Source organism: Ovis aries, chromosome X, assembly GCF_016772045.2.
Source record: "Ovis aries strain OAR_USU_Benz2616 breed Rambouillet chromosome X, ARS-UI_Ramb_v3.0, whole genome shotgun sequence".
Classification (NCBI taxonomy): Eukaryota; Metazoa; Chordata; class Mammalia; order Artiodactyla; family Bovidae; genus Ovis; species Ovis aries.
In genome coordinates this window covers 80,603,263-80,619,677 of record NC_056080.1, presented here as the reverse complement: position 1 = coordinate 80,619,677, position 16,415 = coordinate 80,603,263, and the positions used below count along the sequence as shown (strand labels likewise).

The 16,415-nt window shown below is 51.5% G+C and overlaps 2 protein-coding genes across 7 annotated transcripts; one reads left to right on the top strand and one right to left on the bottom strand.

Moving 5' to 3' along the window:
- Window positions 1–9,416: 9,416 nt before the first annotated feature.
- PNCK (pregnancy up-regulated nonubiquitous CaM kinase) lies at window positions 9,417–13,119 on the bottom strand. 5 transcript variants are annotated; one of them, XM_027963679.2, is made up of 12 exons: window positions 12,723–12,887; window positions 12,207–12,276; window positions 11,925–12,056; window positions 11,678–11,752; window positions 11,432–11,570; window positions 11,183–11,306; window positions 10,940–11,015; window positions 10,732–10,844; window positions 10,551–10,629; window positions 10,387–10,474; window positions 10,044–10,188; window positions 9,417–9,730 (listed from the first exon to the last, which is right to left on the bottom strand). In XM_027963679.2, exons 2-11 carry the CDS (start codon window positions 12,272–12,274, stop codon window positions 10,051–10,053), a joined length of 1,032 nt encoding a protein of 343 aa, XP_027819480.1. In that variant the 5' UTR covers window positions 12,275–12,276; window positions 12,723–12,887; the 3' UTR covers window positions 9,417–9,730; window positions 10,044–10,050. The 5 variants fall into 5 exon arrangements, with proteins under 5 accessions (XP_027819480.1, XP_027819479.1, XP_042097759.1 ...); XM_027963678.2 differs by lacking the exon at window positions 12,723–12,887 and adding an exon at window positions 12,993–13,119 and having other exon boundaries at window positions 9,417–10,188; XM_042241825.1 differs by having other exon boundaries at window positions 9,417–10,188.
- On the top strand, window positions 12,969–15,284 carry LOC105605544 (uncharacterized). 2 transcript variants are annotated; one of them, XR_001025240.3, is made up of 3 exons: window positions 13,180–13,342; window positions 13,869–14,265; window positions 15,043–15,284. XR_001025240.3 is itself a non-coding variant. In XM_060408047.1 (2 exons), the coding sequence occupies exons 1-2, from the start codon at window positions 12,984–12,986 to the stop codon at window positions 15,047–15,049; spliced, it is 366 nt and encodes a 121-aa protein (XP_060264030.1). In that variant the 5' UTR covers window positions 12,969–12,983; the 3' UTR covers window positions 15,050–15,284. The 2 variants fall into 2 exon arrangements, 1 of the variants encoding a protein (XP_060264030.1); XM_060408047.1 differs by lacking the exon at window positions 13,869–14,265 and having other exon boundaries at window positions 12,969–13,342.
- The last annotated feature ends 1,131 nt before the right edge of the window (window positions 15,285–16,415 follow it).

Here is a 16,415-nt window from a genome sequence, read left to right as displayed (position 1 = left end):
AGTTGAATTCACAAGAAGAAATGAAGAGGAGCCAAAATGATTAATATCTGGGTTAATACAAATGTCTCTCTTATTATTCCTCATTTCTTCTCCTAACTTCTTCAAAAAGAGTAAGATTGTATTGATATAAAGCAATAGCTATAACACTGTCATGTTGAGTTTCTATGATAATCTATATAGATGTAATATATATATGACATTAATAACACAAAAGAGGAAGGCAGGAATGGAGCTATGTTAGAGAAAAGTCTCTACATTTCACCAAAACTAAATGAGTATTAATATGAAGTAGATTGCAATTACTTAAGATATATATTGTACTGCAACTGCAATTCAAAAGCATATAGTTAAAAATCAACAGAAGAAAAAAAGGTACACTAAAAAACATTTAACACAAATGAAGGCAGTCTAGGAGGAAGAGAACAACAAAAACAGAAGATACAGAGAAACCAATAGCAAAATGGCAAATGTAAATTCAGCCATATCAGTCACTACATTAAATATTCATGGTCTAAACACCCTAATCAAAAATCAGAGATTCAAAAAACAAGATTCAACTATTGAATATATATTGTTTACAAGAGAAATTTAGAGCTTTAAATGCCTATACCAACAACAACAAAAAGTCTCAAATCAATGGCCAAATGATAAATCTTAATAAACTAGAAAAAAAAAGCAAACTAAATCTGAAACAAGCAGAGGTAAGATAAGTGCACAAATGAATTAGAAAATAGGAAAACTACAGAAAATCAGTGAAAACAAAAATTGGTTTTTTGAAAAGACCAACACAGTTTTTCTTACCTAGACTGATCAAGAAAAAAAGATTACCTCAGAATTCCCTGGTAGTCCAGTGGTTAGGACTCGGTGCTTTCACTGCCATAGGCTCAGGTTCAGTCCTTGGTTGGGGAACCTAGACCACGCAGTGAGCAAAAAAAAAAAAAAAAAATAGGTTACCAAGGTCTAGAATGAAAAGAGGGACATTACTACTGAACTAAAAAATGTTAACAATTATAAGGCAAACGTTATGCCAACAAATTAAGACAATTCAGATGAAATGGACAAAGACACAAATGACCAAAACTGACTTTAAATGAAATGGAAAATCTCAATAGGCTTATGACAAGCAAATAAGTTGAAATATTGAAACTTCCCACAAAGAAAATCCAACTCCAGAAGTCTTCACTGGTGAATTCTATCAAATAAGGCACCTGAAAATGTATGTCCACACAAAAGCTTGCACAGAAATGATCATAGCAGCATTATTCACAATAGCTAAAAGGTGTAAACAACTCAAATGTCCATCAGTGGATCCATGGATAAATAGAACATGATCTATCCATACAATGGAGCATTGTTCACCTATAAAAATAAATGAAGTACTGATACATGTTGCAACCTGGATGAACTTTGAAATCGTTATGCTTAGTGAAATAAGCCAGACACAAAGAGCCACATGTTAGGATTCCATTTATGTAAAATATCTGAGCAGGCAAATCCACAGAGACAGAAAGGACAGAAAGTAAATCAGTTGTTGCCAGGGGCTGGGGAAGGGGAAGTGGAGAGTTACCACTAACGGGTACAGCATTTTCCTCTGGGATGATGAAAATGTTCTGGAATTAGATTGAGATGATGTAAACTGTAAATACAGATCTTCCTCAATTTCCGATGGGGTTACATCCCAATAAACTCATCACAAGCTGAAAATATCCTAAGTCAAAAATGCATTTAATACACCTAACCTACCAAACATCATAGCTTAGCTTCGACGTGCTCAGAACACTAATATTAGCCTACAATTTGACAAAATCATCTAACACAAAGCTCATTTTATAATAAAGTGTTGAATATCTCATATAAGTGAATACTGAACTGAAAGTGAAAAACAGAATGGCTATCTGGGTACAGAATTTTGATGAGCGTTATCGGTTGTTTACCCTCGTGATCAAGCAGCTGAGTGGGAGCTTCAGATTACTGCCATGGCCCAGCATCATGAGAGGGGATTGCACCACATATTGCTAGCCTGGAAAAACATCAAAATTGAAAATTCAAAGCATGGTTTCTACTAAATGTGTATTGCTTTCGCACCAGTGTAAAAGTCAAAAAATCGTTGTCAAACCATTTTAAGTCAGGGACCATCTGTATACTAAAAAAACAATAAATTGTACATTTTAAAGGGTGGATTTTATGGTATGTGAATTATATCTCAGTAAAAAAAAAAAAATTAAGTTTGAAAGAAAAAGAACTGAACAAGATACGCCAGACAAGTATTCACCAAAAGAAAGATACAGTTGCTATGTTACTATCACTGTATAAGTCGACTATAAAGCACAAGCACACAGATGGAGAGAACAAACACATGGACACCAAGGGGGGAAGGCGTAGGTGGGACAAATCGGGAGACTGGGGTTGACATAGAGACACCACCATGTATAAAATAGGTGACTAATGAGAACCTACTGTATAGCATGGGGAATTCTACTCAGTGCTCTGTGGTGATCTAAACAGGAGGGAAATCTAAAAATGAGTGGCTATATGTACACGTATACCTGTTCATGTATAAGTGAACAATGAAAAGAAATAGAGGAAAACAATAGAATGGGAAAGACTAGAGATCTCTCCAAGAAGTGAGTGGATATATGTATACATATAGCTGTTCACGTATAAGTGAACAATGCAAAGAAATAGAGGAAAACAACAGAATGGAAAAGACTAGAGATCGCTCCAAGAAAATTAGAGATACCAAGGAAACATTTCATGTAAAGATGGGCACAAAAAAGGACAGAAAGAGTATGGGCCTAACAACAGAAGCAGACGATATTAAGAAGAGGTGGCAAAAACACACAGAAGTGTACAAAAAAGGTCTTAATGACCCAGATAACCATGATGGTGTGATCGCTCACCTAGAACCAGACAACCTGGAGTGTGAAGTCAAGTGGGCCTTAGGAAGCATCACTACGAACACAGCTAGTGGAGGTGATAGACCTCCAGCTGAGCTATTTCAAATCCTAAAAGATGCTGCTGCTAAAGTGCTGCACTCAATATGCCAGCAAATATGTGTTGCAGAGGTTAAAGCGTCTGCCTGCAATGTGGGAGATCTGGGTTCGATCCCTGGGTCGGGAAGCTCCCCTGGAGAAGGAAATGGCAACCCACTCCAGTATTCTTGCCTGGAGAATCCCATGGATGGAGGAGCCTGGCGGGCTACAGTCCATGGATCGCAAAGAGTTGGACACAACTGAGCAACTTCACTTTCACTCTTTCACATTCATCAGCAGCCACAGGACTGGAAAAGGTCAATTTTCAGTCCAGTCCCAAAGAAGGGCAATGCCAAAGAATGTCCAAACTACTGCACAGTTGAACTCATCTCACACGTTAGCAAAGTAATGCTCAAAATTCTCCAAGCCAGGCTTCAACAATACATGAAATGAGAACTTCCAGATGTTCAAGCTGGGTTTAGAAAAGGCAAAAGAACCAGAAGTTAAATTGCCAACATCCATTGGATCATAGGAAAAGCAAGAGAATTCCAGAAAAATATCTACTTCTGCTTCATTGACTACATTAAAGCCTTTGACTGTGTGGATCACAATAAACTGTGGAAAATTCTTCAAGAGATGGGAATACCAGACCACCTTTTCTGCCTCTTGAGAAAACTGTATGCAGGTCAAGAAGCAACAGTTAGAATCAGACATGGAACAATGGACTGGTTCCAAATTGGGAAAGGAGTATGTCAAGGCTACATATTGTCACCCTGCTTATTTAACTTATATGCAGAGTACATCATGTAAAATGTCTGACTGGATGAAGCACAAGCTGGAGTCAAGATTGCTGGGAGAAATATCAATAACCTCAGATATGCATATGACACAACCCTTATGTCTGACAGCGAAGAAGAACTAAAGAACCTCTTGATAAAAGTGAAAGAGGAGAGTGAAAAAGCTGGCTTAAAACTCAACATTCAAAAAACAAAGATCATGGCATCCGGTCCCATCACTTCATGGCAAATAGATGGAGAAACAATGGAAACAGTGACAGACTTTATTTGCCTGGGCTCCAAAATCACTGCAGATGGTGACTGCATCCATGAAATTAAAAGACGCTTGCTCTTTGGAAGAAAAGCTATGACCAACCTAGACAGTGTATTAAAAAGTAGAGATGTTACTTTGTCGAGAAAAGGCCTGTTTAGTCAAAGCTATGGTTTTTCCAGTAGTTGCGTACAGATGTGAGAGCTGGACCATAAAGAAGGCTGAATGCTGAACAATTGATGCCTTTGAACTGTGGTTTTGGAGAAGACTCTTGAGAGTCCCTTGGACTGAAAGGAGATCCAACCAGTCCATCCTAAAGGAAATCAACCCTGAATATTCATTGGAAGAACTAATGCTGAAGCTGAAACTCCAATACTTTGGCCACCTGATGTGAAGAACTGACTCACTGGAAAAGACCCTGATGCTGGGAAAGTTTGAAGGCAGGAGGAGACGGGGACAACAGAGGATGGATGGTTGGATGGCATCACTGACTCGATGGATATGAGTTCAAGCAAGTTCCAGGAGATGGTGAAGTATAGGGAAACCAGGAGTACTGCAGTCCATGGGGTCACAGAGTTGGGCACGACTGAGCAACTGAACAAGCCTCAACTGAGAAAAAAGCAACTGGGCCTCTACTCGGAACATCACGTGAGGCAAGCTTGGCTCCCTGGCATGAGGGGAACTATAGAACTCTCAGTGGGGCCTGGGTGGGGGGGTGGAATCTAGAGATAAGATTTTTATATTTATCAAGAGGGTCCAGATAGGGTCGAAAAATACTGGAAAACTCTCTTCAAGCAAAAATCTAATCTTGTCACTATCCTACCTACAGCCCTCCAGTGGCTCCACAGTGCCCTCTTGAGCAAGTTCACTTTTTCTGGCCAATCTCTGAACCACTTTTCACAACCACCTTCAAGAAATCAAATCGGGTTATTTGCTTCTTCCTGAAACACTCCATACTCCATGTCTTGCCCACCTGAGGAGACAGGGATGGAGACAAGGATACCTGGGCAGAGCTGGGGTTGGGTAGAGAACATGGCTGCCATGGGCCCACCCAGTGGCTGACAGGAAAGAGCTAGGCTTCGAGTCCTGACAGAGGGCCTGGCTTGCCCCCTTCATCTCCTCAACTGGTCTGCTTCTCTCCTAGTCTCCCTCACAGAGCCCTGTTCCGTCCACCACTGCCAACCTCCATCTTTCCTGTCCTTCTTCAGTTGCCTTGACACAGGCTCCCTCCATTTCTTGCCTTCCCCCCTGACACGGTCCCCCAGAAGCGTCAGCCCTGCCCCTCTTCCCAGTAGCCCCTCACAGTGAACCCAAGGGGTTGACCCCACTACCCAGGTTCCTATTTCACAAGGAATTAACTCAGTGAACTAGAGGCCCAGAGGATGTTAAAGGCAAGAGAACCACTTGCAAGGCTGAGACTCCAATCCAGGATGCCCCCCTGGCCCAGTGTTCTTCCTCTGTCCTCACACAAACAATTTGCGCTCACCAAAGGAAAGGTAGAGAAGAGCTCCACTGTCTTCTTCTCAGTCCCCATGTGGCCTTTCTATTCCCAGGGAGCCATCCTCCTTGCCCAGAGGCCAGCAGGAGGTCGAGCACAAGGTTGTGTGATCTTAGCTCAGTTTTACGGCCTCTATGCCTCAGTCGAGAAGCAACAGTTAGAAATGGACATGGAACGACAGACTGAGTCCAAATTGGGAAAGGAGTACATCAAGGCTGTATATTGTCACCCTGCTTATTTAACTTATATACAGAGTATATCATGTGAAATGCCAGGCTGGATGAAGCACAACCTGGAATCAAGATTGCCAGTAGAAATATCAATAACCTCAGATAAGCAGATGACACCACCCTTATGGCAGAAAGCGAAAAAGAGCTAAAGAGCCTCTTTAAAAGCCTTCTAAAGCCTTCTAAGAGCCTTCTAAAGAAGAGAGTGAAAAATCTGACTTAAAACTCAACATTCAAAAAATGATAATCATGGCATCCAGTCCCATCACTTCATGGAAAATAGATGGGGAAACAATGGAAATAGTGAGAGACTTTATTTTGGGGCTGGGCTCCAAAATCACTGCAGATGGTCACTGCAGCCATGAAATGAAAAGACGCTTGCTCCTTGGAAGAAAAGCTATGACCAACCTAGACAGCATATTAAAAAGCACAGACATAACTTCACCAACAAAGGTCCGTCTAGTCAAAGCTATGGTTTTTCCAGTAGTCATGTATGGATGTGAGAGTTGGACCATAAAGAAGACAGAGCACCGAAAAACTGATCTTTTTAAACTGTGATGTTGGAGAAGGCTTTTGAAAGCCCCTTGGACTGAAAGGAGATCAAACCAGTCCATCCTAGAGGAAATCAACCCTGAATATTCATTGGAAGGACTGATGCTGAAGCTGAAACTCCAATACTTTGGCCACCTGATGTGAAGAACTAACTCATTGGAAAAGACCCTGATGCTGGGAAAAATTGAAGGCAGGAGGAGAAGGGAACGACAGAGGATGAGTTGGTTGGATGGCATCACTGACTTGATGGACATGAGTTTGAGGAAGCTCCAGGAGTTGTTGATGGACAGGGAGGCCTGGCGTGCTGCAGTCCATGGGGTCAAAGAGAGTCGGACATGACTGAGCGACTGAACTGAACTGCTGTGTTTGTCCACCTGTATTCAAAGTAGGGGTGATGCTCATGAGAATGACTACCTCATAGTCGAGGCTGGAGTTAATCCAGGTGCCTGGCACACAGTAAGTGCTCAATAAAGACTCGTCACTGAGCTAACTCTTCTGATTAGAGAAGGGTGAGGAACATGTCTCTGATGTTCTAATTCTATGTCCCTTCAGGTAGCGCCAAACCACCATGTTCAAAGCCAATCTCGCTGTCTCTCCCCGAAACCCACCCCAGCTGAACCCTTATTGGTGAATGGTTCCATGGGCCACCCCAGACCTCCTCTCCTTCATTCCCCACCCTCAACTCATCACCGACTTCTAAAGAGCTCCCAGGACCAGCTCCCTAGTCTCCAGATCCCCAAGGAGGACCCCCAGGTTGAGCGTCCCTGAAACTTCTGACACCCAGGGGTTTGCTCCAAGACAGAGCATGAGACCCACCCTGGGTGGCCCAGAACAAGGGAGACAGCTTCATCTCATCTCACCCACAGGGGCTCCCTTGTCCATTCAGGACCGATTTCCTTTAGGATGGACTGGCCAGTTCTTTGATCCCGACTCCCAACTCAGAGAAGCTCAGCACCTGCCCAGCGTGGACAATGGTGCTGTCTGTCTCCCACCCCAACGCTGGCTCATCACTGGCCAGAGACTCCCCCAGCCAGGCTCCAGTCTGACAGGTTCCTCCAGTAGCAGCCCCAGTGCCTGAGCCCAGAAATGCTTCCACGACCTGGGTGACCCAAAGCTTTCTTTTCACAAACTGCCCCTCAAATGGAAAGGGCTTGGAGGGATGAAGGGAAAGATGCCACCTTTGCCTGACTCGGAAGAAGGCAGGATTTGGGGGAGACGTGGTTCTGAGCAGCTGCCCCAGGTGCTGAAGGATCAACAGGGAGGTGGGGGGAAACACGTGACCTTGCCGCCACCTGCTGGCTGGAGGTCAAATTGCACTGTATCTCCCTGCGGTATGACTTCCCTGGTGACTCAAACAGTAAAGCATCTGCCTACAATGCAGGAGACCCGGTCTCAATCCCTGGGTCGAGAAGATCTCCTGGAGAAGGAAATGGCAACCCATTCCAGTATTCTTGCCTCAAAAATCCCATGGACAGAGGAGCCTGGTAAGCTACAGTCCATGAGGTCACAAAGAGTCGGACATGACTGAGTGACTTCACTTCACTTCCCTGCGGCCAGAGCCAGGGCTCTGACTCCTCAGTGAGGACCAGGGGGCAACCTGGGCTGGGTGTCTCTGAAGGAGCACCATTCCTTCTGGAAGGGTGGCTCTGGTGTGCCGGTTCAAGCTTCCAGGAGCAGCCAGCGGCTACTCTTTCCTGTGTCTGAGGAAGCCCAACTCCTCCGCTGCAGGGCCTTCTGCATAAGGGTATGGCACCCTTGACCCGTGGGCCCAGCGCTTAGCACACACTAAAGGCCCCATCAATTTGGATGGCAAAATGAGACAGCGTGGGTGTGCTGGGGAGACAGTGTGAACAACTGAAGTGAGGGAAGGAGAGCCGGTGAAGTGAACGTCCGAGGGGGCAGGACAGTTCTTGACAAGGCCCCAAGTGACAGGCAGGCCAGGTTGTTGGAGGTTAAGAGGCCAAGCTCTGGAGACCTGGCGACGGTCCCTTGGACTGTTGGCAGCTGGTGTGGTGGGACCTCACTGTTTGACTCTGTTTGACCCTGAAGCCTGGAGCAAACGACAGCCTAAAAGTGCCGTGGTGACAGAGGACGAAGCTGCCTCCCCCCACAGGACTTGCCCCGGGGCTCAGGGGCCCGTAGGCAGATGTATATGGAAGGTAGTGAGTGGGGAGAGGAGAAAGCCAGAGAAGGCACTTGGGGTTTGGGAAGCAGCAGGCAGGCATGCCCTGTTCCAGCCCCACCCCTGAGCTCCAGGTCAGCCCTGCTCTGGGCTTTCTCGCTGCCTCCATTCAGGGCCCAAATGTCAACATGGAGAAGCGTCTTCATCAGGTTCTGCGGTGGCTGGACGGGGCGGAGCTCCAGAGCCCAGCCTTGATGGGTCCAGAGCCTTTCCTAGTGCTGCTCAGGGCAACTCAGGCTGGCACGGGCTGGTGGGGTGAAGCGGTGGCCCGCTCGCCCAGAACTCAGGGTACTCCCTCTGGCCCGGATGGGGCTAAGGTCCTCAGAGTCTTCCCATGAGGAGCACAAACAGGGCAAAGGCCCTGTGGAGCCTGGATCCCAGGTGCGCCAAAGCCACGACCCAGCACACGGTGGGGGCCCCAGTGGCGCCCTCTACTGGCCAGGGGCTCCTCCCTCAGCCTTGGATACCGAGGCTGGAGAGCCTTTGCCTGCAAACACAGGGCATGTACTGTCCATCCAGGGCCCCAGGAAGCAGGGAAACGAACGGAGAGAGGGCAGAAAACCGCCCAGGACTCTAGTTGCCCCTGAGCACGGCCCAGCCCATCCCTGGAGGCCTGGAGACAGCCCTCCCCGCCTCCCACCCCCGCTGCCAGCAGGAGATGCGCCCATTCTCTCTCTCCCAGGGCCCCAGAGCCACATGCAGGCCGACCCTGAGTGGTGGCCCTGCTGGCCTGCTGGGCTGACTCTTGCTGGCATTTTGGAGAGTGGGGACAGGAAGTCCTTGGCCTGCCGGGTGCTTGTGTGCAGAAGTTTGGGCGGTGATGGGCCAAGTCTTGCGGCCGTGGACCTGCCTCCTTGATTTCCTTCCCATGGAAGACACCCAGCCCCTTCCACCCTTGCCCTGCCACCCCTCATCCCTCCTTCCAGCTCACCACTGCCCACTGCTCTGTCTGTCTTTATTGATTTGAGAGAGACTGGGGTGGGTGGGGGATCCGGAGGACCATGACACAAGCAGGACCACCCACAGCGAAGCACAGAACACCCGAGGGCCAGACATCCCTGGGGCCTCTTGGCTCATAGCTGGGGTGTGGTGGCAACAGGGGAGGGGAAGTCTGCAAATGCCCCACCCCAGTATCATGCACCCCACCAAACAGGACTCAAACTCTCCCCGTGGCAACCCGCCCTGGGCTGGCGGGGTGGGGTGTGTGGGGCTGGGGGGTCTGAGGGTCCATGTGCTCAGCCTGGGCATCTGCCTGGAGGAGAGGGAAAGAGAGAAGTACAGGAAAGTGGACACTCAGGAGCCCCCACCCCATGGCATGCCCTGTGCCCCCGGCCCCCAGCCCAGGCTCTCAGCAGAGGTGCCCACTGGGGCCTGGCACTGGGCCCCTCAAGAATCCAGGCCAGCAGCATGGCCTGCCCCCCAACCTCTCTCTCATCCCCTTCTCGGTGGACCCCGGCTCCCCTGCCGCCCCTGTCTGCGCTCTCTGCTGTCAGCCCACTGAGCTCTAGGCCACCCAGGGCCTGCCACTTCTGGAGTTCGCCAAGGAGCCATCTCCCAGCATGCACCTGGCTGTCACCACTCGGGGGGCTGGCCGGTCGGGAGGCCCGGGTGGCTGCGGCTCATCACCCTCCGTCCAGAGGCCTCCTCACCCTCCAGGCTCTGCCCCAGCTTGCGGATGTGGCGGAGGAAGGAGGTAGCATTGAATGCGCGCTGCCAGGAGAGAAGGGGCGTCAGGCCACCACATCTCAGGCCCAAGGCTTGGAGGCCCATAAAGAGGTCCTCCAAGACTTGCAGGCCCAAAACTTGGAGGCCCACAAAGGTCACTGGCCGCCCAGACCATCCTCCTGAGGCTGACGGAAGGAGCAGCCAGCCTTGAGCTGATTCCCCCAGGTCCATGTCCACACTAACCTTCCAGTGATTTCGAGCAAAATTCTTCTGGATCTGCTCACTGACGGAGCCCAGGATGTCCTTGTCAAAGGCTGTATCCCCAGAGATCCTAGGGGGTGGCCGGAGGTCAGTGGCAGTGGGGGTTCTGAAGGTTCCCCCTGGACAGTTCAGCAGGTCCCACTCACCAAAGATGCTGTAAGGCCTGCTGGCAGGTGAATCTCTTCTGAGGGTCTCGCTCCAGAAGGTGCCGGATGAAGTCTTTGGCTGAAGCAGGGAAGCCAGGTCAGGCCGGGGTCAGCCCCCCACGTCCCCATGGGCCCTCGTCCCTACCCACCTCCCTGAGCTCTGGATCAGCCTCAAGTTCACCTGATTCTGAGATGTCATCCCAAAAGGGAGAGTCAAACTCGTAGCTGGCCCTCAGGATCTGGCTGAAGAGTTCAGGGTCGCTCTCGTCGTAGAAGGGGGGGTACCCACACAGCCTGGCACCCACAGATGAATCAGCCAGCTGTCCGAACCTCCCCAACCCAGCCGGGGGCAGGCAGGCAGAAGAAGAACCTTCCCAGTGGTCACTCACAGGATGTAGGAGATGACACCCAGGGCCCACACATCTACGGCCTTCCCGTAGGGTTTCTGCTCCAAGAGCTCCGGGGCTGGAGGCCAGAGACAGACAGACGCACGCCCATGCACATGCACACTGTGCCTTCAGTGCGGCCTAGTGGACCCACCGCCTGCCCTGCCCCTGGCACCACAGTGCCCACAGGTTCTCCTGCCCTCTCCCCCGGCTCCCCGTGGAGCCTGGGGGCACCCCCTCACTCACCGACATAGCCTGGGGTCCCACAGGCGGTGCCTAGCATGTTGCCAGCCTGGATTTTGGAGAGGCCGAAGTCAGAGACCATGATCTTGGAGTCCTCGAAGGGGGTGGCGTAGAGGAGGTTTTCAGGCTATGACACACAGATAGCAGAAAGAACGGCAGGTCAGCCCCAGTGCCCCTCTGGGAGCTGGGTGCCCTCAGGTTCCCCAGATCCCTGGCACAGGGACACCGGGCAAGCCCCAGGTGGGCAGGCACCTTGAGGTCTCGGTGCACGATGCCCAGGCTGTGCAGGTAGGAGACAGCGCCAAGGACCTGGGCCACCAGGTGGCTAGCATCCTTCTCTGTGTAGGAGCCACGCTCCATGATTCGATCAAACAGCTCACCCCCTGTCACCCTGAGGAGAGCAGCAACTCAGCGGACCCAGCCCCCCGCCCCCGGCCCCAGCTTACCACACAAACCCAGTGCCCCCCACCCCACCCCGCCTGATCCTGCCATCCTCACAGCTCCATGGCCAGATAGAGGTGGGAAGGGCTCTCATGGACATCTTCCAGAGCCACGATGTTCGGGTGGCTGACCCTGCAACGGCACAAAGAAGCCCCCTGTGGGCCACCACTGGGAAGCCCAACAGTCTCTTTACTTCCTCCCAGCCCAGCCCTCCAGCCAGGCAGAGCCCCAGGCCAGGCCTTTCTTGGGTGGGGGGAGGGGCGCTCCAGCCCAGAATACTCCCCGGCCCTGCTGGGGCACACACCTACGGAGCACCGCGATCTCATTTTCCACCAAGGCCTCCTTGCCTCGAAGAGCCTTCTTGGGGATGCACTTGAGAGCGACAAGGTGTGAGGAGCCACGCTCCTGGGCCAGAACCACCTCAGAGAAAGCGCCCCTGAGGCAGAGAGGTAGGCAGGCAGGGAGGGAGAGGACAGGAAAGGACCCCCTGAGCTGAAGGAGATGGGGATGCCCTCTCGGTCCCATAGCACCCCTCCCCTCCCACGCAGGCACACAAATTCCCTTAGACACACACACACACACTCACGAGCCGAGCTTCTCGCGGATCTCATAGACGCTGCTGATATCCTCCGTCTGTTTCTTGAGCAGCAGCATGTCTGGGGGTGCAGGGCGAGGTGGGGAGAAGCTCCCTGGGGCGAGGGGCAACCCCGGGCCCCAATCCCAGACTCAGCGGTGCCCCCAGGGCGCCCTCAGAGACAGTCTCAGTCCGGAACCCGGTCCCGCACACCCTCCCCCAGCCCGGCCCGGCCCGGCCCGGCCCGCCCTGCCCCTCCCCCACCGTCCGGGTCCGCACTCCCAGTTGGACGCCCATCCTCCTCCCCGCTCCCGCGCACGACCAGCCCCCGACGCGATTAGCCCCCAGACGCCCCCTCTCCGCCCCCGCACGCCCTAGTCAGCCGCGATCGGCCGCCTTCTAGAAGGCTCCGTGCCCCTTCCCCTGCCCCGGGCCTCCCGCCTCACCACCGCTCCCGCTCACCCCCAGGCCTAGACCTGCCGCCCACGGCCCTCCTCCCCCGAGGGCTCCGACCCGCCCGAGATGCACCTGCGACCCCCGAGCACAGCGGCCCGCCACGGCCACCCACGCGGCCGCCCAGCGCAGCCCAGCCCCGTGGCGCCTCGCGGCGGGAGGGACTCCGCAGCCAGGGCCTCCCGAGTCCGGAGCTGCGTGGGCCGCGCGCGTGCCGGCTGGGGGCGCGCTGGGAGTGACAGGTGTGCGCGGCGCCGGACACGGTCGGATCCCCTGCGCGCGCCTCGCCTGCGCGCGCCCCCTCGCCTACGCGCGACCCCGCCTGCGCGCGCACCCATGGCGGACCTGGAGCCCCGGCGAAGCCGCAGCGTCGCCCCTGGACAGTGGCCGCCGCGCCGAGCCCCCCGCCCGCGCCCCGGCAGTCCCGCCCCCTCCGCGCCTGGCCCCGCTGCCCGCTGGCGGCCGAGCATGCGGCCGCGGCCCTGCAGGGCGCCTTGTAAGGCAATCGGCCCGCGCCGGCCGCCCCCGCCTCCTTCCTTGGTCAAGGTTCCCGCAGGCTCCAGCAACCACCACCTCCCCCGGCCTCGCTGGCAACCTGATGGGGTCGACCCCAGGGCCTTTGCACCACCACCAGCGGCAGCCATGCAGAAGTTTCTTCACCCACATGTTGCCCTTGGCTCTCCGCCTGCCTTCAGGTACTGTCCTCTGCGCCGACAGACCGTCAGGCCGCTTGGCCAAAAACAGCCTCCCGCCTTCGCCCCAGCCTTGCTACTGCTGCTTCTGGCAGCCCTGGCCTGAGCCCACCTGGGCACTCAGGTGGGGACAGCACCAGCCTCCTCACTGAGCTCCCCTGCCCTCTGATTACACCCTAACCCTCTCCGACTGGCCCCTTTTTCCCCCCTACCCCCCGCTTCTAGCCTCTGGAGCAAGCCTTTCCTTGAGATCTGGCAAACCCTGAGTTCCAAACCCTGCCGTGGCACTCTGTCACTGCAAACCAAAGCAGAAATCCTTAGGGAGGCCCAGGGTTCTGCAGGATGGGTCCCTCTCCCCGATCAATGCTCTGGCCGCTCTCTACACACTCTGCCCCTTGCTCTAGCAGCTGCGGCCAGCTTCAGCCACACCAGCTTCTTAACTGGTCCTCAAACATGCCACTCAGGCACGTGCCCTAGGGCTTCTGCACTGGCCCTGGCCAGCCTCACACCTGGAATACTCTTCACTCAGGTATCTGCTTGGCTGGCTACCTCATTCCATCAGGTCTCAACTAGAATGTTGCCTCCTCTGACTGGCCTCAGCTGTCCCCCTCCAACACGTTCTATAGAACGTCACCTTGCCTGTCTTGTCTGAAGAACATACATCTCAGCAAAGCATCCATTCCCAGAGAGTGTCTCTGCCGACCTAGCCCAGGAGAATCGCTTAGGAAGTTAAGTGTTGGGTGAATGAATTCAATCCTTCATCTGACAATAAGTGGATTCAGCCCATCCAGTCTCATCTCAGTTCTGGCACTCCTCCCAGGGGGTCCAGGTCCTGCCAAGGATCGGGACGACAGGTATCCTGGCTGTTGACAGGAGGGCACCCACACAGGCCAGTGTTGTGGGGTCTTCAAGGAATCTCAGGGTCTGTGAGTATCCCACTGAATCTGTCCTCTAGGGGGTCTGTAGGCCCTCAGTCTGACACAAAGTGTTCAAGAGGGTCCACGGGGCAGGCAAAGGTTTTTAAAACTCTCTCTCAAGACCCCTGGTGGTCCAGTGGTTAAGACTCCATTCTTCCAGTGCAGGGGCATGGGTTTGATCCCTGGTCAGGGGACAAAGATCCCACACGCCATGCAGGCCAAAAGATAAAATTAAAAAATCAAAATCGTCTCTCCATACCTCAACGCCTGCACATCCTTTGTTCGAAATAGGGGGGTCTCGGTGCTCTGTGACAACCGAGGGGGTAAGCTGGGATGGGAGGTGGGAGGGAGGTTCAAGAGGGAGGGGGACATATGTATACCTATGGCTGATTCATGTTGATATATGGCAGAAACCCACACAATATGGTAAAGTAATTATCCTCCAATTCAAACTACATTCTAAAAACTGGGGTTCGGGGAATGCCCCCTCAGTTTCACTTTCTCAACCGTCTCTCTCAATTCCCTTGGGAAGGCTCCAGGGGCCTCAGCACTTGGCAGCCTGGGTTCCCCTCCCAACTCCTCTGATCTGTGCACAGGGTTTCCTAGAGTCTCCACCTAAAAGAGCAAAAAATGAGGAATGGAGCCAACAGTGAACCCCATCTCATACTGGCAGGAAGTACTATTTGTTCTTGAACACTTGGACTAATTGACACAGAAACCATGTCTTACTTGCTTGTTGCATAATTATACATCCACATGTCTAATCCACTGCCCCCGTGGTCACAGGTCCTAACAAGAAATGTAATTGGTGTTTTGGAGAAGTACGAGGATGTGTGAATAATAAAAGGCGGCCCTTGAGAAGAAGGACGGCAAAGGAGGGGCAGCAGATGGAAAGGGGAGGCAGGAAGAAAAAGAACCACCTCCAAAGAGCCTGTGGCATGAACATCACCTGTGGAAGTGGAAAAAGTGATCTCACAGTTTTTGTTTGAAATCTACTATTTACAATACACTGGAAATTATAACCTTCATGACTGTTGAAACATCTGTTGAAATACTGTAGATGTCAACTTCACAATACACGTGTGTGTGTTATATGGTGGTGGGTAAAGAGCTTTTCAAAATCTTTTCAGGGGACCCCTTACAGAAAAATGAACCCAAAGTGGATTACAGACCTAAATGTAAAATGGCAAATATCTGGAAGAAAGCATAGGAGAAAAATCTGTCTTACGTTGGGTTTGATGATGAGTTTGGGGATACAATATGGAAAGCATGGTCCATGAAAGAGAAAATGATACGTTGCACTGTATCAAAATGTGACATGTTTGCTCTGTAGACAACACTGTTAAGACAATGAGAAAAAAAAAAAGAGAGAGAGAGGGAGAAAACAAGCCACAGCCTGGGGGAAAATCTTTGCAAAAGGTATATCTGATATAGGACTGCTATCCAGAATAGATGTTGCTGTTCAGTCATTAAGTCATGTCCAACTCTTTGGGTCCCCGTGGGTTGCAGCACATCAGGCTTCCTTGCCCTTCTCTATCTCCTGGAGTTTGTTCAAACTCATGTCCATTGAGTCAGTGATGCCATCCAATCATCTCATCCTCTGTTGTCCCCTTCTCCTCCTGCCTTCAAACTTTCCCAGCAGCAGGGTCTTTTCCAATGAGTTAGTTCTTCACATCAGGTGGCCAAAGTATTGGAGTTTCAGCTTCAGCATCAGTCTTTCCAATGAATATTCAGGACTGATTTCCTTTAAGATTGACTAGTTTGATCTCCTTAGTCAGTCCAAGGGAATCTCAAGAGTCTTCTCCAACACCACAGTTCTAAAGCATCCATTCTTCAGCGCTCAGCTTTCTTTATAGTCCAACTCTCACATCCATACATGACTAGTGTAAAAACTATAGCTTTGACTAGATGGACCTTTGTTGGCAAAGTAATGTCTCTGCTTTTTAATACACTGTCTAGGTTTGTCAATAGCTTTTCTTCAAGGAGCAAGCATCCTTTAATTTCATGGCTGCCGTCACCATTTGCAGTTATTTTGGAGCCTAAGAAAATAAAAATAAAGTCTGTCACTGTTTCCATTGTTTCCCCATCTATTTGCCAGGAAGTGATGGGACCAGATGCCCTGATCTTCGTTTTTGAATGTTGAGCTTTAAGCCAGCTTT